At 53.7% G+C, this 22,147-nt stretch overlaps 2 protein-coding genes across 6 annotated transcripts in view; one reads left to right on the top strand and one right to left on the bottom strand.

The window, feature by feature from the left end:
* Positions 1–33: 33 nt before the first annotated feature.
* DLL1 (delta like canonical Notch ligand 1) lies at positions 34–8,349 on the bottom strand. 3 transcript variants are annotated; one of them, XM_046669169.1, is made up of 10 exons: positions 7,633–8,189; positions 6,847–6,907; positions 6,383–6,640; positions 4,381–4,441; positions 3,723–3,853; positions 3,449–3,618; positions 3,118–3,334; positions 1,132–1,933; positions 834–951; positions 34–713 (listed from the first exon to the last, which is right to left on the bottom strand). In XM_046669169.1, the coding sequence occupies exons 1-10, from the start codon at positions 7,984–7,986 to the stop codon at positions 708–710; spliced, it is 2,178 nt and encodes a 725-aa protein (XP_046525125.1). In that variant the 5' UTR covers positions 7,987–8,189; the 3' UTR covers positions 34–707. The 3 variants fall into 3 exon arrangements, with proteins under 3 accessions (XP_046525125.1, XP_046525124.1, XP_046525123.1); XM_046669168.1 differs by lacking the exon at positions 34–713 and adding an exon at positions 8,214–8,349 and having other exon boundaries at positions 728–951; positions 7,633–7,929; XM_046669167.1 differs by lacking the exon at positions 34–713 and having other exon boundaries at positions 728–951; positions 7,633–8,190.
* A 58-nt stretch (positions 8,350–8,407) lies between these two features.
* Positions 8,408–22,147, top strand: part of FAM120B (family with sequence similarity 120B) — a 95,253-nt gene continuing 81,513 nt past the window's right edge. For 2 of the 3 annotated variants that reach the window (XM_046669163.1, XM_046669164.1), the window contains exon 1: positions 21,763–21,817. The gene's annotated coding sequence lies outside the window, so the exon portion shown is untranslated. Of the gene's footprint in view, positions 8,596–21,762; positions 21,818–22,147 lie in introns of those variants that run through there. The other variant, XM_046669165.1, reaches the window with a different exon arrangement.

Here is a 22,147-nt window from a genome sequence, read left to right as displayed (position 1 = left end):
GAGTCAGTACACTCTGCTTGTCATTCATAATATTTATTTTGGAAAAATATTTTAAAAAGGAATTTCTTCATTAACAAAACAGTAAAAAACTCAAATAACATTTGCACAATATTCCATAAATACATTTATATACAAAAAAATATAGTCACATAGACCCGAAGTGCCTTTGTACATATTTACCAAAAATTTAAATTATAAAAAATGAACATCACAAAATACTCAAGCTTTACAGATATCATGAAAAATATTTTTACAAGTCCAAAAAATAACACACATTTTTTTTTCCACCTAGAAAAAAACACATTTTAGTATCAAAAAGGACGATAAAGGCAGTGTTTGTGATTCTAATTCAAGAAAAGACTGGCTCATAAGAATCCAAAATATACACTTCAGGCAGTGCATGCTTCTTATGCAGAACTTAAGTCCATTCATTTAAATATATAATTTTTAAGAGCAACTGTCCATAGTGCAATGGGAACATCTAGGAGACAGCACAAGCCGCCTCCAATACTCGCTGGGCCCGCAGCCCGCTCGTCACGTCACTTGCTAACTTCAGGAAGAGAACCAGCTCAGTCTGAATTTAGTTTCTCAGCAGCAGTCCTTGAAGGGGTCTCCCTTTCCTCTTTCAGCAGCATTCATTGGGGCATATAGACTTGGAATTTTATTTATTTTAAGAGAAACGGGAATTTTGCCATCTCACTTCCATTTTACACCTAGAAGGGCCCGCCAGACAGAACGGGAAGTTAGTTCGGGGTGGGGACGAATAGATCGGACTGCTCCACCCGCTCCGGCCCCGGCAGACCCGGGGCAGCGGGCCCTCCACGCACACTGACCTCAGTCGCTATGACGCACTCGTCCTTCTCCTCTGATATGACGTACACCGACTGGTACTTCGTGTCTTTCGAAGTGGAATATACAGAGTCTGGCCTTTTTCTTTCTGATGCTTCTCCACTGAAAGGAAAATGAAATGCAATACAATCAACTCATGCACAGAGTTCTGAACAGGAAATGACCAAAGCTTGGAGGAAGACACCCAGCTGGCCCCCCGCCCAGCCAGCAGCACCCATGGGGGTCCAGGCGCCCTGCCCAGCTGGCCCTCCCATGTGTCCCCTCTCGGCCCGCAGCACGCACCCCCTGAGCGTCGGGGTGCCCTTCTCCTCCCCCGCGGAGCCCTGGGGCTGGCACTTGGTATCACGCTTGCTGTGGGGGTCCCTGATGCTGGTGTCATCGCCCTTGAGGTCCTGCACCAGGTTGTAATCCACGGTGGGATAGCGGGCCTTGAGGCCGTCTTGCTCGGCGCCACCGTGGTCCCTGTGGAAGTCGGCCTTCTTGTTGGTGTTTTTGACCTGCGTGGCCCCGATAACGCTGACGGAGATGTCCTTCTCGCGCTGGCAGTTGGCCAGGTTGTTCATGGTCTCCGTCTCCCCCCGGCAGGGGTCAGCGGGGGGCCGGTGCTTCTGCAGCCTCAGTCGCACGCAGACCACCACGGCAGCACAGCCCAGCAGCAGCATGAGGACGAGCACGACGCCGGCACAGACGGCCGCCCAGGGGAACGGCCCGGGCTGCCCCTCCACATACTTCTCTGTGAGGTCCACCACCACAGGGCCCGGGGGCGGCTCGGGGAGCAGGAACTGGCAGTTGGGGCCCCCGTAGCCGCGGGCGCACTCGCACAGGTAGCGGCGGTCCCTCTCGTGGCAGGTGGCCCCGTTGTGGCAGGGAGCGTGCTCGCACCTGCTGACGGGGGCGCTGCAGTTCCTGCCCGTGTAGCCGGGCGGACAGGTGCAAGAGTACTCGTTCACGCCATCCCGGCAGGTGCCCCCGTTGGCACATGGGGAGGAGGCACAGTCGTCCACGTTGTTGTCGCAGTGCCTCCCGGAGAAGCCGGCCTGGCAGCGGCACAGGTAGGCGTCACCGAGGTCCACACACTGGGCGCCTGGAACACAGGACATGAGCATCCGCTCGTCACGCAGCGACATCCGGAGGCATCTGCTGTGGGCGGCCACTGCCGTGAGCGCCCCCAGACGCACCAGGACACGGGACCACCACATAGCCCGTGGCCTGAACAAGGTCACAGCTCAAGGCAACATATCCTGTTCCCCAAATGTGAGCCCATTGGGAGGAGTCTGGTCTAGCTCGATAAATCATAAAAAACACAGGCTGACATCTCCCAAGCTGAGATGTCATGACAGGCTCTGTGCAAACACTTTGCCTGCATGACTGTGTTCCTCTTCGCGACACTCGACAGAGGACCCAGTTCACAGATGAGGAGACTGAGGCTTGAGGAGGCTGCCATGCTCGCCCTCAGTTATAGTCAGTGAGAAGAGAGGGAAATGAGAACAGAGAAACAGGAAGGAAGGAAGGAAAGGGAGGGAGGGGGGTCCTCGTCCTTCCAGAGCCAAGTCTGCTAAACCGTCAGAGACTCTGCTCCCCAAAATAAAGCAGCTGAGGCCTCTACTGGTCCAATGGATGGACACAAGCAAGAGGACGAGCTTGACCCCCCAGGACGGCCACACACAGAGAGCAGAGCTAAAACGATGCTTCTTCAGCAAAAGCTTCCCTTGATTACCCTGCCTGGCGGTGAGGTTCCAGAAGCTTCCAGAGTGGTCGGGCCTGTCTAGGGCCCAGCTCCCCTCCCTGTCAGTTTGCTTGGGGAACCCTCCCATTTGTATGGGAGCAGGAGGCCCCATCAACAGACCACCCTTCCTCACACACAGACGCACCAGACGGCTGTGTTTGGGCGACAGAGCCGAGCTGGGCTTCCCTCCAAAACAAAGTGGCTGGGTTGCCACTGGCGTGTGATCCACTGAACGTGGCCGGGCCCCAGGCGCCTGAGGTGCGGTGCGTCCTCGAGCAAGTCATCTCGCCTCTGCCTCAGGCTTTCCCTGTGGATCGTGAGAATAAACGCTCCTGCCTGCCTTTCTCACCCTGGCCATCGCCAGACTCAAGGGGACACCTTCTGAGGAGTGTCTGACTGTTCAGATCAGAGGGCTCCATAAACTCAAGGTAGCTTGCAAAGCGATGTACTTGGTTTGGAATGAAATTCATGAGCTTTCTAAGGCCTTCTTATCAGTGTTCACCACTTGACAAAGTCTCAGAGCAACTGGGCTGCCCTCTCACCATTAGCACAGGGCGAAGAAGTACAGGCGTCCATCTTCTTCTCGCAGTTAAAGCCAGAGAAGCCCCCGGGGCAGCGGCAGGTGTACCCGCCCTCAGGGTTGTCTGAGCACCGTCCCCCGTTGAAGCAGGGGCCATCGGCACACGCCATGGCACTCAGCTCACAGACCCTGCCGTAGAAGCCAGGGGGGCAGGTACAAGAATAGCTATTCTCGAGATCCTGTGTAGCAGAGAAGATAAAAGACAGCTTTCTAAAGTTGCTCCAAGACACCCACACCGTCCGTATCCAGGGCCCCAGCTGGCTCAGCAGGAGCGCCCCTGTCCCCGGACTCACCCTACAGCTCCCACCATTCCTGCAGGGGCTGGTGCCGCACTCATCGATCTCCGTCTGGCAGTTGGCCCCGGTGTACCCTGGCCGACAGGAGCAGGTGTAGCTCCCCTGGCCCGTGTTGGTGCACGTGGCCCCATTCTTGCAGGGCTTGTGGTGCGTACAGTAGTTCAGGTCTGGAGACGTGAGGACAGAGAGAGGAGAAGGGACACTCAGGCTCAGACTCAGGACCAAGAGCCAAGGAAGCCCGGGACCACCAGGGAGAGGAAGGGAGACTTACCCTGGTTGCAGAACAGGCCCCCCCAGCCTTCCTGGCAGTTGCACTGCCAGGGCTGCTGGCAGGTGCCATGGAGACAGCCTGGATACCGAATGCACTGGTCACAGTACCGGCCCTGCCAGCCCACTCTGCACCTTAGGAGAGAGCAGGACAGTCGGATGGGGACTGACATCACCGGGGACACAGCACACATCGCCCACTCTCAAGAACTGTCTTCCGGCAGCATCGCTACTGCAGGTTCTCATCGAGGCAGAACACTGGAATCTCTTTGGGAGCTTTAAACACACTGGTGTCTGGGTCCCCCTCAGACGGCCTGACTTCTGGGTATGAGGGCAACTGGGGCAGCATTTCTAGAGCCCCCCCCCCAGGTGATGCTAATACACACACAGTCTGAGAACCACTGAACTAACCGCTCTCATATTCTGTGCCAGCTCTTTTTAAGCCGCCACCTGTAAGTTTCCATCACCACTGAGGGGCTTAGGTGAATGTCAACCCACGACCCTACACACTCCCATGTATTAACTAAGTAGAAATACCAGAATGCCAGACCCCCACCTGCTAATCTTGCCCAAGTTTTTCAAATGATCACCTGGAAATGCTTTACAAACACACCAGGTGCAAAAAGGAAAAGAAGAAAAAAAAGCAACTTTTGCCAACTTACTTGCATTCCCCGGGCCTGTCACAGAACCCGTGCTGCTCATCGCATCCTGGCAAGCAGATGGCTGTAAGCAGAGAAGACACAGGTCAAGCCCACCCCAAGAGCCGCCATGTAACGGGCTGCTGCTGTGGGGTGGCCGGGACAAAGCTTGCCCAGCTGAGTTAATCTCCGTCTGTGGAGTATCGACCGGTCCTGCCTAGTAACTGTGGACTGCACTCAGCCCCAGGGATGGGATGAGCATTCTTCTTAACACAGGGGCTCAAGGACAAAAGACCGCGGAAGCCCCCACCCCCAGCCCATCCCCTTTCTTCTAAGAGAGGGTCAGAAGTCCTTCCCCCCCTCCTCCCCCACTTCCCAATTCTATGCACAAAGCTCCACCTCTTAATACCCAGAAAGTGTGTGTGTAGATAAGGGTGGACAGCTGGTATGCAGAGTACCAGGGCAAGACAGCTGCTCTATTGTCTGCTCTCTCCCAGCAGCTGCCCCAGTGCAACAATACCGGCCTCCCCTCGCCCCCATGCCCCCACCCTCACACACACCCCTAGCGTGTACACCACACACACACACACACACACGTGCGTGCGCCCTGTCCACCAATGGGAGCAGGCGTGCGTCCCTGCTGCCTATCCCGGAGAGATCTAATCGATGGCACGCGCGAGCTGGGGGCGGGGAGAGACTCCAGTGTTTGAATAAGAAGAAAAAAGTTTAAGGTTATGGCTACCCCACAGCGAAGAAGAAGAGTGAGGAAAGGCAGGATGGGAGGCAGCAGGCAGGCCAGAGGTCCCAGAGGGGGTGGGGAGGCTAGAGGCTGAGGTTTCCAGCCGGTTTCCTTAGCCTGGTTATGAAACTCATTAACAAGCTGCTCCACAAGTTTTTCAGACAACAGAGCTGGCTCAGGCCAAGGCGGAGCTCGAGGGAACTCGAAGGAGTGCTCAAGGCGCTCTTGGAAAGCTGAGCGACAATGATGCTGGATGTGAAGACCTACCCTCGCCTCCAGGCACAAATCAAAACCGAGAAACTGCACCTCCTGGGCAGGAGGTTCTGGACCCACAAGAGAAGGACTGGAGGTCTGCCTGCGACAGGGCTGGAGAAGGAAAGTTCACTGGGCTTTCTGGGGAACTCCAGAACCCACTCAGCCCCCAACTACAGGAAAATCTGACACCTGGGTGTGCAGGCTGGCAGTGAGGCCTCAGCAGGCTGGATTGAGGCCTACTGGGGTCCAGCTGAACCAGGCCCCGGAGCCAGCAGGGTCCTCAGAAGCCCCCTACTACCGCTGCCCCGGCTTCCTGCATCCTGCCCCGCTGCCCTGCCTGCCTGGTGACTCCCAAATAACATGACAACAGGGCCTGTGTGACTTGTGAAGGTATTTCCTTCCCAGGCAAGGGGCTGTGTGAGCATCCACACAGCAGACGATGCCCAAGAGGTGGCAGGTGGGCCCTCCCCACGCAGGCCTGGCAGACCCAGGCCTCAACACACACTCTCCCGCATCCACAGACCCCTCGAGTGAAAACATCATAAACGGTGTGTGTGCATCGTGTGGAATATTTGCAAACACGCTTGCTCTGTGGAAAGGCCAAGCTCACCAACTCCAGAGAGAAAATGAAGCCCTTTCCAACGAGACGCTGTCACAGCAAAGAGCACTCAGCTCAGAGTAGCCCCTACACAAACTCTTCCCTCTGTTCCTCCCTTCCTTCCTCCCCTCCCTCTCCCTCAGGCTTACTTCCTGACCCCTGGCCCTGGCTCCAAAATCCTCCCTGATTAGGAAAGGCAGCTTCCCATAGCGGAAGTTAAAATGTCTGAGTTGACCCCAACCCTGCCACTGGCCAACTGTGAGGTCTTAGCCAGTCTCTCTGGCTCCCTGGCCTCAGTTTCCCCACCAGAACATCTTCCCAGGGCTAAAACCCCAGGATCCCAGAGGCTCCTGGATTGCTCCCCCAGGCCCTGGGAGCTCCCATCTAGGAAGGGGGTAAACTGAGGGAAGCGGTGCCCGCCCACAGAGACTCACGTTCAGTGCAGTACTGGCCTTTCCAGCCTGGGTTGCAGACTTTCTCCCCTCTCTCCCCACAGGTGAAGTGGCCAAAGGCATCATCTCGGGGACGACAGAAGACGGAGCAGCCCTCCCCATAGTAGTGCTCGTCACACACGAAGCGGTAGGAGTACTTGAGATCTGTGCGGCCGCTGCTGTGCAGGTCCTGGGACCACTCCTCGCCCACTGTCAGGTGCCGCTGCGTGGCCAGGCGGCTGATGAGTCTTTCTGGGTTTTCTGTGGGAAAAGGATGGAGAGCCTAAAGGCTTGGGACCGTGGGGGAGGTGGAACGGATGCATTCGGCAAGGTTGGAGGCCTGAACCTCCTGGAGGAGGTGCAGAATGAAAGATGTAGGGGTTTGTTTCTGGGAAGCTACGAAGTCAGATGCATATTAACTGGGGAAGCAGTTGACACACTTTTGGAGTTTTCTGGTTTGTTTTTACCTGTTGCAAGGTCATCAGGGGAATCCGTGTGGAGAGCTTCAATGATCAGAGAGAAGGTGCCCTGGGAGAAAGGAAGAGACATAAGATGAGCCAGACAGGTTTGCACTCGGGACAACCAAGTCACTAAGGCGTTCTGGGTGCAGCTGTGAGTGTCCATGTGTCCCAGGGAGGGGTCTCTGTCCATCTCCCGCCTGTTTTCACTTTCCTTAAGGAAATGGAAGAACTTTTTAAAGAGTGGTTTCCTGAGGTGTTTTTTCAGCCTGTTAGTACAGGATATCACGTTAAAAAAAAAAAAAAAAAAACACTGCGCGGGACCAGGCGGGGCGGAGAGGGCTGTCATCAGGCTTCCGGGGATGGGGCGGCCCCAGGGGCAGGGGGCTGCCGCGCTGTGAAGGTAACTACACAACCAGCCCATCTAGGGGCAGGGAAACTAGAACTTCCCCACGTGGGGGCTAGGTACAGAGGCCAGACACGCAAATGTCCCGGGCGCTCGGCCTCTGCCTCACTCCACCCCGACTGTCACCCCCCTGCCGCCCACCGGACCGTCCAGGGCGTGGAGTTAATGCCTCAGGCCTGGCTCTTCTGGCGGCCGCCCTGCTGACCCCGGCGCCCACCTGCCCGGGCTCCCTCTGGTGCGCGCCCACGCCGTGCGCCCCCCAGTGCGCGCCTCCCCCACCCCCGCCACCATGCGCCCCCGAGCCGGGCTCACCGAAGCCCGGGCCCCTCCCTCCCACCTGGCCAGCCGGCCGCCCCGCCCCGCCCCGCTCCCGCAGGTGCCGCGCTCACCGGCCAGGTGAAGCCAAAGGGGAAGCGGATGGGGTTGCTGAAGGCGGGGTCGGCGCCCGCGCCGTCCGGCAGGCTGAAGGAGTCGACGCCCAGCACCGGAGTGACGGCGCTGCCGTAGGTGCAGGGAGGCTCGGGGGACACGCTGGCCTGGTAGTGCTTGAGGCACACGCGGAAGAAGGTCCTGCAGGCGCACGGCGGCGGCCCCGCGCCCCCGCGGCAGCAGTTGCGGTTCCCCAGCAGACCCTTCTTGTTGACGAACTCCTGCAGCTTCAGCTCGAACACCCCGGAGCTCCAGACCTGCCGAGGAACGACGGCTGCGTGAGCGCGCCGGCCGGGGGCGCGCGGGGCCCGCATGGCCGTCTTCGCGCTCCGGGTCGTCGCTCCCGGGACGCACGAAAGTGATTCGAAAGGACTGACAGTTTGCACCGCCCGTCTTGCTCTCCGCCCCCTCTGCCCCGCGCCCTGCCCCGAGCGCGGCCTGCGCCCCGGGTCCCCTATCTGACACCACAGGGCTCCGGGACGCCCTGCTGACAACCTACTGACAGCAGGCCTCGGGGGACCCCGCCTAACAACCTACCTACCTGACACAGCAGGGCCGAGACCACGGCGAGGGCGAGGGCGCACCGACGGCCCATGGTGACCGCTCGACGCGCTCGCTCTTCCCGTGTCTCCCCCTGTTCCTCTTCTCCCGACAGCGGAGAATGCCAGGGGGGTGACTGCGCCCCCAGGGGCGTGGGCAGAGAAGCGCCGCCGCCTGGCCCCAGGCTGGGATAATCGGACGTCGGTCTTCCCGAGCCCGGCTCCGGCTCCGGCTCCAGGCTCCTTCGGAGGCCGGGGTTCCCTAGATCCGCCCTTAGGGGCTGACGGCCGCTCTGGGGATGCACGGGGAAAAGGCTCGCACGGAGAGAGTGCTACCGCAGCGGCAACTTTCGGTTTTCCTCCTTTCTTCCAATCCACGAGTAGGTAAGGGTCGTCTGCTTCCTGGTTTTGTCTTAAGCTTTTTCGCAGGAAAAAAAAGGGAGAGAGAGAGGGAGGAAGGGAGAAAGCGTCCAGATATTCAGCTTAATTCCCAAAGAGCTGCAGAGGCTCCCTGCGAGTCCGGTTAGAAAGCCGCGGTCTGGAAATCCCACGGGCGAGGCGATAATCCGAGCCCGGCGGGGCGCGCGGAGGGGCGCTCGGGGTGCGCGGCGCGCCTTGCGGCCCGGCCCGGTCACTTGGCGGCGGCGGTCGCGCCGGGAACACTCCGGATTCGCGTCTCCTGTGCCACCGCAGAGATAGGCGTCTTCGCGAGGAACCCAGCCAACGCCATCCAAGTAAACACGCACGGGATCCGGGGGCCCGGGTCGTGGGCGGAGGCCCTGCGCCTCGGCGCCGGTGCTTGGCGGAATGGGCCTGGCCGGCCGGAGCTCCGCGGGTGCGCGCCGAGGACCTGGCTCTGCCGGCGCCGCCGCCCTTATATTCAGCCGGCCGCCCGCATGGCTAATGAGATGCAAATACGCAGCCCCCCAATCTGGCGAGAGCTGTCACAAAGGAGCCACTTTTCCAAACCCTCCTCTCAATGGATCGCCAAATGGTCAGTGAGCTGTAAAATGTGCAACCCTCCTCCCCGCCCCCACCCTTCCCCGCCCCGGGCCCTCCCCCTGCCCCCGCCCCCAGCCCGCCCCCCCAACCCCCGCCTTCCTCCCCCTAAGACACAAAACGCGCTCATTTACATTCCTGCAAAACGCTCACCGCGAGAATCCCCTCTGCTCCCGGAGCTGGTGCCGCCGCCCCGGCTCCTCCGCGTTGCCTCCCGGCCGCAGGCTCGCGGAGGCCCCGGGGACACGCGGGGCGCCGCGCCTCCGCCGCCGAGAGCAGCCGGGCTGGTGCGGCCGGACGCGGCCTCGCAAACTGCCCGGCCGCCGCTGCGCCCCCGTCTCCTGCGCGGCCGCGTCCCGGGCTCAGGGACGGGGGCCAAGTTAGAGGCCCGGTTCCCGCGGGCCGCCCCCTCTCCGGGACAGCCGCTGCCCAAGCTGGAGTCTCGGGGGCGGGGGCCGGGGCACGGAGGGAAGGCGCGGGCGCGAGCAGTGGGCAGAGGTGGCGACAGCGCAGCGGCAGTTTCGGGAAGTTTGGGAAGGTCTGACACCCATACACCTCCCGGCCGAGGACGGCGACTGTGCGTCTGGGGACGCAGAGCCGGCACGCAGGGCAGAGCCGGGGGCGAGTGTCACCGCATCGATCCGCGGCTGCTGGGAGGGCGGGGTCCGAGCTGCCTGTCCCCCCGGCGGGGAGATCCTGACGCCTTAAACTACAGCCACCCCTCCATCCGCTCCCAATACACACACACACACACCCTTCCCGGCGCGATTCTCTGCCACGGCCACCTTTCCTGGGTCTCCGGCCCCTCTCTCCTGGGTATTTCCCCCTCGGCCTCCCTCCGCTTGGTAAAAAGTGAGTTTGGTGTGTGTCGTTCGCGTGGCTGTCATTAAGGCAGTCTGTTATTGTGCGAGGCTGAATCAGTGGCTCTTTGTGCGCTCAGCTGTATGGTAATGCAGACCGCACCTGCTCCCCGCACAATGCGGAGAGAAAGAGCTCCCCTCTGCGCGCGCCGCGGCCTCTGCAACAATGTCCGGCACATGTTCTAAAGACCCTCCAGCCCGGCCCCCCCAACCCGCAACCTTTACACAACATCACCTTATTAGGTTTTTACACGTCCATCAGATACTAGAACTTTTGTTTTCATTTTTTTAAAGGGAAATGAGTTTATTGGGAGGGCCGAGAACACACGTACCACACAATGAATTATCTAAATTGCTCTCATGCTTGCGGGCGCGGTGCAAGAAGTAAGGTGGGGCATGGACTCCTACTCTGGCATCCATCTTTGTGCTGGGCCCACAGCGAGGGCTCTTTCCAGTCTCTGTCTGCTCTTCCTTCAGCCTCCCCCCAACACCTATGGCAGCTTCACTGGGATGAAAGGTGTGAGAGCTGGAGTACATGTCACTTTGATTGGAGCACAGCCCCAAGGCGCCCTGCCACCATGGCCTCCCTGCAGGTGTGTCTCAGCGCCTTATTGGTGGGAATGCCACTGTCCTGGCAAAAGGTGACTTTCATTGCAGCTGACATAAAGATCACAAAGTATCATATAAGGCACAGGAAGAAGGAAAATTCTCAAATACCAAGTAAAACCACTGTAAACAGCAATCTAAAAATCACTGGGTGAAGTCATCCATGACTGTCCCTCGGGCTATTAGGCAACCGGAACCTTGATTCTGTGGCTCCCAAAAACCTGTAAAGTTTTGGGATCGGCAGTTATGAACATTTTAGGATTTCCTCTGCTGCCTCATAGAGAAGCAAAGAATTAATCGAAAGTAACCTGCATGTAACATTTAAAGCTGAGGTGAGAAAGGCAGGCTTGGACCCCACCAGGGCCCCCTACTGTTTGGTTCAGAACAAATGGAGGCTTCAAAAGATGTTGCACCCCCATGGCAGTGGCAATCCCAGCGTGGCTGCCCTTAGCGGACTCTGTGAGGACTGGCGACATCACCACACGGCTAGGCCAGCGCGAATCCTAATTTAATCTTGCCACCTAGTGTCAGCATCCTTTTCACTACATCTATGTTTCCTCTGAAAGCTAATTTCTGAGAACTCTGCTGCCTACAGTATGGAAGCTGGGGTGTGTGTGTGTGTGTGTGTGTGTGTGTGTGTGTGTGTGTCAGAGAGAGGGAGCCATGAGGGAGGGAAGTGAGAGGGTTTTAGGGGCAGGGGAGATGCAGAGGAAGAAAGGAATGTGGGCTCTAAATCCTCTGTGCCTCTGAGACTGAGAGTAGATTTCAGTAAGAAACGAAATATCAGGAACCTTTTAATTAGAAAATGGAAGTGGGAAACAGGCTCATTTGAATGCCTGTATAGAAAACTGGAAATAAAAAGTTCCACGCGCAAGAGCTTAAACCTCGGGGGAAAAAAGACTTGCCCCAAATCTTTAACAAACCCCCCTCAGTATCAAGTATTTGTTAAATTGACGCGGCACAGATTTCTCGATTACAGCGGCAAAGCGGAACTGAAAGGCATCGTAAAATCCATCAGAATCCTGCCCAAAGCATTCATTCTTTTCCAACTTAATTTATGCCACGCGATTCTGTATTGGGGAAATCAAGCAGAAAGCCCTTTTCTTCTCTTTCCTCCTCCTCCTCTTCTTCCTCTTCTTTCTTCTTCCTCTTCTCCCTTCTTCCTCCTCCTCCTCCTTCTCCTTCCTCTTCTCTCTCTCTCTCTCTGCCCCCTACCCCACGTTGGCTCCTCTCCCCTCTCCCTTTCAAAGCTGAGCTAACGGGAGACTGTTTAACTTCAGTGTTTCTATAGGAGCCTGTTGTAGTTTAACTCCTGCACACCAGTAGCTGGGATGAACAAAGGAGAGACTCGAGGTCCAACTATTCATCCTTTCTTTGCACTTTAATTTTCATTGATTGGGAAGACAAGGGGAGCCCTTAGGGATTCAGGCTGAAGGGGGATGACACGCCTTTAGACGCCATCAGCTCCCTAGCCAGCCATCTGCTCTGAACCAAATGGCGTTTTTTCACTCCCTAACTGCATGTCTCTATACTCCTGCAACCAAGTGCTGTGCACCCCCGAAATGCAGAGGGAGCTTAAGCTAGAGCGTGTTAAATAGACTTGCCTCCGTGTTGGCCCTAGCAGCCAGATTCCCTCCTCCCCACACACCATAAATCCTCACCTTACTCATTAGGAAAAAGCAGGAAACTTTCTTTTAAATACTTTTTGATGTCTCAGCAAATGTACTGTACAAAGTGGGGCTCATTAGGGCTTAGAAGGCACCCATACATCAGACAGGAGTGGAGAGAGGAATTGCTGCCCAGAGGGGGGTGTTTTGTTTTTCCTGGGCAGGCATGGCTCATAGCCTGAATAACCCGAGTGGCCAGGCTGGGCTCAGGTTGTATAGTCAGAGCCACGGCCGCACAACTACAGCTGGGTTCTGTTTGCTGGAGACCCTGGTTATTTCACCCATCATTTTATTGGGCCACTTGGGAATAAAAGCTCACTGCGATCATTTTATCAAATTAAAGATGCCCATCCTCAGCAGTGAGTGCGACCTGGTACTGCGGTCCCCCAATCCTGTTTCAATCCCCCTTCACCCAGAGAAGGGTTCTATTCTGAAGGTATGTGTGTGGTGGTGGTTGGGGCGGGGGATCCGGGCAGATTGCAATAAACAATGCCCAGAATAGGCTTCAGACTCTAAGCCAGCCACAGGTTCAGTTTTCTGTGTAAACAAGTCTGGAGACTTGAGTGGGGTTTGTGTTTTCTTAGACCAACTGAATGCTGTGTACCCAACAGAGAGGTTCTCTTATTCCTAAGAAGAATTAGGGTCCTTGTTCAGAACAACAAAATAAAAAACTTCCAGGCAGCAAATCTGGTGTTGATCAAACATGCCAGCTTACTTGGAAAAAAAATAAAGAAAAAAAGCAGCAGAAGCAGAAGGGACCCTAAGCATGTTTATTAATTAGTATTAGTATCGCATCTCCCACCAACACACCCTCTGCCCATGTTTCATCAGCCACAAAGCGGTTAACACAGCAGAGGAACTGGCCGGTTTGCTGTGGATATAGGAAGCTCTTACTGACGTCTCTCTCTCCAGCCCTCTAGCCATTATGGGTATTTCCCTACTTCTTACTTCTCAAGGCTGTCTTAAGGACTGAATCTCGGAGACCCATGAACATTTACAAGGATACGCTGACACCTGATTGAGTTAGGTTTGGGTCTGTGTAAGTGAAGACACATTCTAACCTGAGCCATCCATTCACCCACAGCCGAGAATCAAGAGGGCAGATCTGGCAGGTGTTTAGACGCTGGAGGATAAATAAACACACACTGTACACCCAGTGAGGCCCCACACAGCTCCTGCCTCTTCAGCCCTCTTTGGCGGCAGCCGCCTCAGAGAAGGGGTGGGCCCACAGACACCCAGGACAGCGACCTCTGGCCCAGCAGGTTCGTGGGGTGAAGAGTGGGGGTGGCAGGAGGCCGGAAGCCCAGGGTAAGAAGCGATGGGCCCTGACAACTTCTCCTCAACCTTTCCCTTCCAACCGCAGACTGGGCGCTGGAGACCCCGCGAGTGGGACGGGGGCGCTGACCGCCCCAGGGGGCAGGGTCGGCGGGTCGCAGCCTTCTCTGTTTTCAAGGGCCCAGCGGCCTTGGCGCGGAGAGAAAGGAACGTCCGGCCCCACGTGGTGTGTTGGGGTGCGGGGCGTGGGGCGGCGGGTGGCCGGGGCGGATTCGCACGAGCGCGGGTCGCGTGGCTCAGCTGTGGCCCGCACGCCGCGGCCTCCCGCCCCCGCGTCCGGGGCTGGGCCACTCCTTCCCGGCCGCGCATCATCTGCCGGGGCCCCGCGCCTCATCTCCATGACAAAGCCGTGTTTACCTGGCCCGGCCCGGCGGGCGCGCCTTTGTCCCGGATCAGATGACCGCGCAGCTGCTCCCGCCGCGCCCCCGGCGGCCCCTCCGAGCTCTCCACCCAGGAACGTGCCGGGAGCCGGCGGGGGCGCTCCGGGCAGGCGGCTACCGCCCGGGAGGGGCTGTGGCGCAAGATGGCGCTCCGGAGGGCTTCCTGGAGGTGGTGGCGGCGCGGCGCCGGGCGCTCGCTCGGAGGGGCGTCTGTGCGCGGTCAGAGGCCTGGGGCGGCGGGAACGTGCGGCGGGGTGCCCTTCGTGCGCTCCCCAAGGGCTGCAGCACCGGGGATCCCGACCCTGAAGCCGGAGGTCACCTGCGTTAAAGCTCGGTCCCAGCCGAGGCCTCGCACCTGGGGGTCGCGAGCCTGGGGCTTTGTAAGACCATGGGGGAGGGGAGAGAAGGCGCCGGGGGCGACGTGGAGGGCCTTCCTGAAGCCTCGCTCCCCAAGACGGCGCCCACCCGGGAGGTCGCGGGCACCTGTCGCCTGGTCCCCGGGGCGGCCAGTCAATCACACGGCCCGCGGGGCGAAGGCGCCCCGGTCTCCGAGCGGAATCGCCCCGGACTAACTGGGCCTCGAGGCCTCGGCGCGCCCTCCCCACGAGTGTCCCCGCGGGACCCAAGGAGCTCGGCAAGGCGAAGCCTGCGACCACGCTGTCCTTGCCGGCCTCCCACCTCCCTTTTTGCGAGCATCTGCCCGGGAAGAACAGATGTGGGCACCTGCGGTGACAGGCTGCATATGTTCCATCCTATTCACAGGCATTCAGACGTGGCTACAATGAGCAGCCTTTGTGCGCACAGTCACTAAATATATTAATCTGCGCTCCCCAGAGCACCGGGCTGTTTAATTTTTCACTGGCTATAACATCTGATCTAATCCTTAAATCGGCCCCCGAAGCCTGCCCTCGCGCCCTCCTTTTTTCCTCTTTCTCCCCACCCCCTCTCCCGAAAAACATGTGAAGCTATTCAACCTTCCACCTGTTGCCTGCTGAACTGGGCGTGGGTTCTTGCAACATCTGATGTGGGTTCGGGCCCGGGGTGGGCGGTGGGGGCCACTGTGTGGGGGACGCTGTTGGGCCGCATGGGTGCAGCTAGGGCACGTTTATCGGAAGGAGAATCAACACAGTGCAGAGTGCGGCGCCCCAAATGTTGTGCAAACAGAGAACCGTAATTATTAAACAGCTTCCAAAGCAACGCAGCATACCCATCCTTTCTGTGTGAGCGCCTTTAAAAATGTACATAAGGTTCCCATTTATCTTTTTGTTTATTAAACTCTAGTGGTTATTATAAACACCGGTCAATAGGCCACACAGCCAAAAGGTAACATAAATCTCAGATGTAAGACTTAGATTTTTTAAGCAATTTTGTTGCATGACTCTTTTATCTTAGCACCCCTTATTCTGTTTTGATTTGTTTTCGGCCACAATGAGTCCTTTAGTGCCATTGTGGGTGTCACAATGCAGACGGACATCAGGCTGTGAATGAAGACAGGGGCAGTTTAAACAAACCAGGCTCTTTCTTTCCTTTCCGTCCATTGTAATATGAATGGGCCTCCTGCATTCGCTGCTAGGAGACCGGCTTTGCAAAGCCCTGCTCCAGTAAATGGGCTGCAGAGAAAGGGACCCCAATAAACAGCCTAAGTATTGGAGGAAAAAAGAGGGGACAAATTTACGCAAATGTTTTTTCACCATCAAATCCACGCATTCCTTAATCTCAAGTGTAGGACCTCCTTTCTAGCGTGGCATTCCTCGCTTTCCAGCAGTTTCCTTCCCTCTTGTCTTTTAATTCTTACTCCGGCTCCTCCACCACCTCCCAGGAAACAGAGTGAGGACAGCACTGGCTCACCATCAAGATCTGTTTCCAAAATGCTATTTTCTTTTAGGAAAATGGGAACGGGGCGGAGGGCTGTTCATCAGTCATCATCACCAATAACTAAAGATTGTAAAGTGCTTTCAAAACCTAGGCATTGGGCTGTTGCTGGGTAAGGGCGGCATGGTGGGTGAGCCTGGCTTTGTAGGAACAATCGCAAACTACGTTTTCGTGGGAGTTGGCACTGTGCCTATTAACATTAGTAGGTTAATTCAGGCAAAAAAAAGGTGGCAGTTTTCAGGTTGTTAAGGGCCCTGAGTGTGTGAGGCATCACCCACCACCACCTACATTTCTCAGTGGCTGGAACTAAGTCTTAGGCCACCACGGAACCAACCACAATCAAGGCAAGTGGAAAAACCACGACCGGCTTCTCCCAATCACAGTTCATAGCGGGGGCAGGGCTCAGCCCCACCTGCCCAAAGCACATAGCGCTCAGGAGGCCACTTCATTGACTCTTATTCATTCATCCGCTCACCTGTCACAGGAGCCCCAGGTCCAAAGTGAAATTAGATCTGCTTTCTGCCACTATATAAATTATAAATGAGTAGAAAAGTCTTCCCCGCTCTGTTATTTTCAGAAAGAGTTCATGTCCGATTAATATGTCTTCCTGAAAGGCCTGAGAGAATTTGCCAGTGAGGCCACTTGGGTCTGGAGTTTTCTTTGTTGGAAGGTTTTAATTTACAAATTCAATTGAATAAATAAATACAGGGTTTAATAAACATAGGGTTACTGAGATTTTCTATTTCTTCTTTGGTCAGGTTTGGTGACTTGTATGGTTTAAGGAATTTCTTCACCTCATCTAAAGTTGTTCAGACAGTCTCCTTTTAATGCTTCAGCCTAAGTACAAGATGTGAAATCATCTTCCATTGTTAGTATGGGTAATCCGTGCCTTCTCTCTTTTTATCACAATCAATATAGCTACAGGTTTATCAGTTTCATCGATCTTATCAAAGAACCAGCCTTTTGTTTCATTGATTTTCTCTGCTGATCTAGGCAGAAAATCAGAGGAGTCACTGGGCACACCTCATTGTTTCCCTTCTGTCTGGAATCTCCTTCCTTCACTTCCTGTTGTCTACTGTCTGAAAATAGTAATTTTATGTATTTAGTGTCGTTTTCTAGTTGTTTAGAATAGAGGGACAAGTTCTGTGGGGATTATTCCTTCATGGGTGGAAGGTGAAAGTTAGGAGACTTTTGGCTGCAAGTAACAGGAAACCCTGTTCAACACTCTTCACTGTACGGGAAAGACATCCTCTCATGGAGTTAGGAGGTAGAGTGGTCTTCATGTTAGTTTTTGGCTCAACCACGTTGTCAAGGCACAAGGTGCCTTCCATCTTTCTGTTCCACTGTGCTTGGTTGTTGGCCTTGAACCTTGGTTGGCTCCCTCTCATGAATGCGTGATGCCTGCAGTGGCCCAGAAGTCACAAACAGATGTAACAATGACCAGTAGAGGAAGAGGGACCTTTTCTTTTTCTATGACACTTTTTATCAGCAAGAAAACATGTCAGTAGCAATTAATGTGCATCAACCATGTAGAAATCAGTATGTTTTTATGTTGTGGCTTTTTTTTTCTTTCTCAATTTTTGGATGGTAAACCATTACTCAAATAAAATGTAGGGCCCATGTGGTTGTTGCATTCAAAGAAATTCAGTTCAGCATACAAATAAAATTAAAACTAATTCCAGATAAACCTTGAAGGCTATCTATTTAAAGAGTCAGTTTGTTACCAAGAGAAACCTGTCCCAAATCCTATCATTTCCCAACTCATTTCCTTCTCCATGTTATCTTTCTCACAGTTGACATGAAGTCTTTCTCTTCCACGTGTTACTCTCCCTTAATACCCAACTTTTCCCTACTCTCAACCTCCAGTTTTTTCTTCTTTGTTCATTTCTTTCCTCCTTATTTTCCCCTTTTATGTAAATCCTTCATCCTGTTTTTAGAATGTCCCCAAACTGATCAATCTGATGTACACAATAGGGCACAGGAGAGTGTCTATGTGTGGCTTGAAGCAGGCGATGGGGAAAGGGTGAATGATCACAGGTAATTCGTTTTTGCTCCTTTTGCACTGATTTCTATGTACAACTTTCCTTTTCATCTCCCAGGAGAGACCTGAAGAAATCTCTAGCTTTTCCTTGCCTTCACTGTGGTGTTTTGTAGATGTAAAAAATATTTTGAAGCCTTTAGAATTTAGACGGATTTGAGTTTGAGTAACAATTGTGCCACTTACTACCCCTTGTACTAGTTACTTAACCACTTTTTAAAACTTAAAATTGTTCCGTTTATCAAAGTAATATACTTACAGATTTTAAAATTCAAATAGTATTTCTAGATTTATAACAAAAAATAGCAATTGCCCATACCACGGATCCCCACTCCCAATTTCTTTTTCTAGATTTAACTCTTAGCTATTTCTTTTGGAATTTACCCTCATATTTCTTAAAAAAGAGTTTCTAATGCTATGTTTTTCTTTTTCTGTTGTGTATATTGTTTAGGACTTCCTCTAGAAGATGAGGATTTAACTCCTTCACTTGATTTCCTAGACACACATATGTTTATGAACACATAAAATCACCTCCCCTTTTTCAAAAGGTCATTACATCCCTTGATTAAATTACTATTCAGTATTTACCCTGTTAAAATTAAGTAATCCTCATTTACATTTGAGGCATATACCATGGTTACATTTTCTTTCCTGTACATTTCTGTCTTTACTGGATTCAACAATTACCTAATTTATTTGCTTATTGCCTTTTCTATGTACCTTTTACTTATCATTGTCACCAAACTCTAAAGATATCCTTTTAAAATATTCAAATAGGTTTTCCATTGGTTTCACTTTTTCCTGGAAATATGTCTCCAGGAAGCCTCCTGCTCCAACCTAGACAGTCTCCAGCTTTTGTCCTGGGACTTCCTTCCTCTCCCTTCACTTAGATTCCTTGCTATCTGGGTCCTAAGTATTCCTTTCTTGACGTCTTAATTTTGGAGAAGAATTTCCTCCAGGAGATTTCTGAGATAAAGTATTTAGTTGATAATATTTATTTTTTATAATACATGCTGGGGTTTTATTTTGGAGTAAGATTGGCCCTGAGCTAACATCTGTTGCCAATCTTCCTCTTTTTGCTTGAGGAGGATTGTTGCTGAGCCTACATCTGTGGCAAGCTTCCTCTATTTTGTATGTGGGATGCCTGCCACAGCATGGCTTGATGGGTAGTGTATATGTCTGCTGCTAGTATGCTAACCTGTGAACCCCAGGCCTCAGCAGGGGAGCGTACAAACTTAACCACTACACCACCTGGCCGGCCCGAGTAGATAATGTTTCTGAGCTGCATATCTGAAAATATCTTTATTCTACCTTCACACTTAATTAACATTTTGATTCAGAGTAGAATTTCATGTTAGAATTATTTTCTTCAGAATTTTAAAGTTAATGCTCCATTGAATGTCAGCCTCAGGGATTCTATTGAGAATTTCCATGTCATTTTGCTTTCCAATCCCTTAAATGTGACCTTTCTATTTTTCCTCATGGAAACTTTTTAAGATCTTTCCTTTATCGCTGAAGTTTTGTGATGAGGTGCCTTGCTGTGGATCTTTTTAGCTTTGTTGTGCTGGACATTTGGTGAGCCCTTTCAATATGAGAACATGTCTTTAGATCTGGGAAGTTTTCTTGAATTATTTGAGTAATTGAGTAATTGAAATATTGAGTAATTTCCTCCTTTTTATTTTCTCTATTCTCTTTCCTGTAATTCCTATTTCTCAGATGTCAAATTTTTTAGATTAATCTGCTAATTTTCTTATGTTTTCTCTTTCTCCATCTCTTTTCCTTTGTATTCTGTTACCTGAGTATCATCAAATTTATCTTCTCTTTTATCAACTTTTAAATTTACTTCTTTTTTTAATTTTCAAGAGCTCTTTCTTATTTTCTGAATGTTCTTTTACATACTTTTCTCATTTTCTTTCAAGGGTGTAATACTATCTTCAGAGACTGCAAATAATAAAGATTTTATCTTTTCTTCTTCCTACTTTGTTTTTCCCTTTTTTCTGTCTGTCTCCCTCAAATGTCTGTTGACCCTTGGTCATCTGTGTGTATTCAGGAGTGAGGCAGAATGCTTATTGGAAGCTCTGTGGAGTAGATGAGAACTGCCAAGTGCTAAGATTCCTGGAAGGCAATCAGAGGGGCTTCGGTTGCCTGCCTCCCTCCACCTCCACAATCCGGTCCGGTGTCTCCACTGTTATCCATGACAGCCTCTTGCTCCTGAAGTCCACTATCCCTGGTTCCTTCCTCCACCACCTGAATTTCTACCTCCATCTCTTTCCCAGGTTTTCTCCTTCTGCCTGAAAGTCCTTCCTCTTCTAATCCTGTCTCAGATTCTACCCTTCCTTCCAGGCTCAGTTCACACATTATCTCCTTGCCACAATGTGCATTCCTTCAGACTCGAGACCATTTCACATACTTCTTCGTGTCACCCTTTGGCACCTAACCAGTAATAGGTACCGAGTACTGCTTGTTGATTTTACTTAGAAAGAAAAATCAACAGGAGATGAAAACCTTGTATGCTGAATGGAGAGATTCCTTCCTAAGTTGTTTAATACAAACAAATGGTGTCGCTTCAATTTGGTAATGCTTTCGGAGTGCTTCATCTGTCTAGTGCTTTGCAAGACTCTGAAGTAAGGATATTTGATCATTTTACTGAAGCCCTGACTGAAGCCTCTAGCTCCCTGGGGCTTACAACAGCCCTACTAATACATGTTGTATGTAAAGATAGGTTTTGAGATGCATCTTACATAATTTGTTACTATTAATAATTGTTTGTCAATAATTTACTTAAAAAGCAAGTTAGATTGGTTTCAAGGTTATTCTGTCATCACACTTGTCTACCGAAATGTTCTCCTGGTCATAGAGAAAAGGGTGGTGTTGCAGCTAGAGGCCTGGGAACTGCAAGTGATCTGAAGCCTGCCTTCCCTCCGCGCCCAAGGGAGCACGTCCCGAATGGGAAGTTTACCTATCTTAAAGCTGCTTCAGAAATAAGGTCCAGACAGTGGCTTACAAACAGAGTCCAAACTGCTTAACGTGAGACGAAGACCCTGCATGATCAGGGTCACTTGGTCAGTTTTGTCTGCCTCTGCCCCTCCTGCAGACGTTGCATGCGCTGACATTCCTCTAAATCAGTATGCATCCTCACCCGTCCTTGTTTCTCCCTCGGCCCGGAACTCTTCCACTCCGTTCCAGACTGGCGAACCTGCCAGTTAAAAAGACCTGGGCTCAAGAGTACAGATGGTCCTCCCCAACATCACAGCATTAGCTACTATTTACTTAGTGTTGACCATGGGCCAAGCTGGGTCTGGGAAGGACCATTATGACCTCAACTTCACAGAGGAAGAAGCCAAGGGGACAGAGGTTCAGTAACTTGCCCAAGGTCCCAGGCTGTAAGCCCATGCCACTCTGCATTCCCATCCCCCCGCCATGCTCCAGATGGTGATGGGCGTGTTCGGATGCTAACAACAGCCTTTCGCTTAGCCGGGGCTGGACCAGCTGACAGTCTCCTAAGCCAGCCGGCATTGGCCACTACGAGTCCTTGCGCAGAACCCTGGCGTCAGACACAGCGGCCGACGACCCCACGTGCCGGCAGCACAGCACCTGCCGGTGACCCGGTTTCCGTGGCAACGGGCGCGGCGCCTGCGCACCTCGCACCCCCGGCGCCGGCACGGCCAGTTGGTCTGCTGCGCCTGCGCACCTCACTCCCCCTGAGACTCCTGGGCCCGGCAGCGCGTGCCTCGCCCCCGCGCGGGGGCGGTCCCTCGAGCGGAAGTGTCCGAGCGGAAGCGGAAGTGCGCGGGGACAGACCGGGCGGAGGGCAGACTGCGCGTCTCCGGCGGTGCTGCGTATCTCTAGGTAGGGACGGGCCTCGGAGCCTGCGCGGCCGGGTGGCGCTAGCGGCTCTGTGCCCTCGCGGGTGCCCGCCGCCCCGCTCCCGGCGCCAGCCTCGCCGCCGCCCCCCGCCGCTCCTGTTACCTCAGCCCCTGACCCTCGATCCCGGAGCTGCGTCTGTCCCTCTGCTGTCGCCTCAGTCCCCGACCCGGGTGCTGCTCCCTGGCCGTCTCCTGTCACCCCACGCCCCCGACTCCAGCGCTGCGCCCTGGCCCTCTCCTGTCATCTCTGTCCTCTGACCCCTGACCTTGGAGCTGCACCTGGCCGTCTCATGTCACGTCAGCCCCCGACCCC

The sequence above is a fragment of the Equus quagga genome, chromosome 8 (assembly GCF_021613505.1).
Source record: "Equus quagga isolate Etosha38 chromosome 8, UCLA_HA_Equagga_1.0, whole genome shotgun sequence".
In the NCBI taxonomy this organism is placed as follows: domain Eukaryota; kingdom Metazoa; phylum Chordata; class Mammalia; order Perissodactyla; family Equidae; genus Equus; species Equus quagga.
Note: the sequence above shows the minus strand (reverse complement) of the source record. Positions and strands in the feature narration are given on the sequence as shown.

Excerpts from the sequence above, each read along its gene's own strand:
- DLL1 (XM_046669167.1), bottom strand. The coding sequence starts at position 7,986 with ATGCGGGCCCCGCGCGCCCCCGGCCGGCGCGCTCACGCAGCCGTCGTT. Across the intron at positions 3,335-3,448 it reads GGAATGGTGGGAGCTGTAGG|GATCTCGAGAATAGCTATTC; the intron begins GTGAGTCCGGGG and ends TCTGCTACACAG. Across the intron at positions 952-1,131 it reads GGCACCCCGACGCTCAGGGG|TGGAGAAGCATCAGAAAGAA; the intron begins GTGCGTGCTGCG and ends TTTTCCTTTCAG.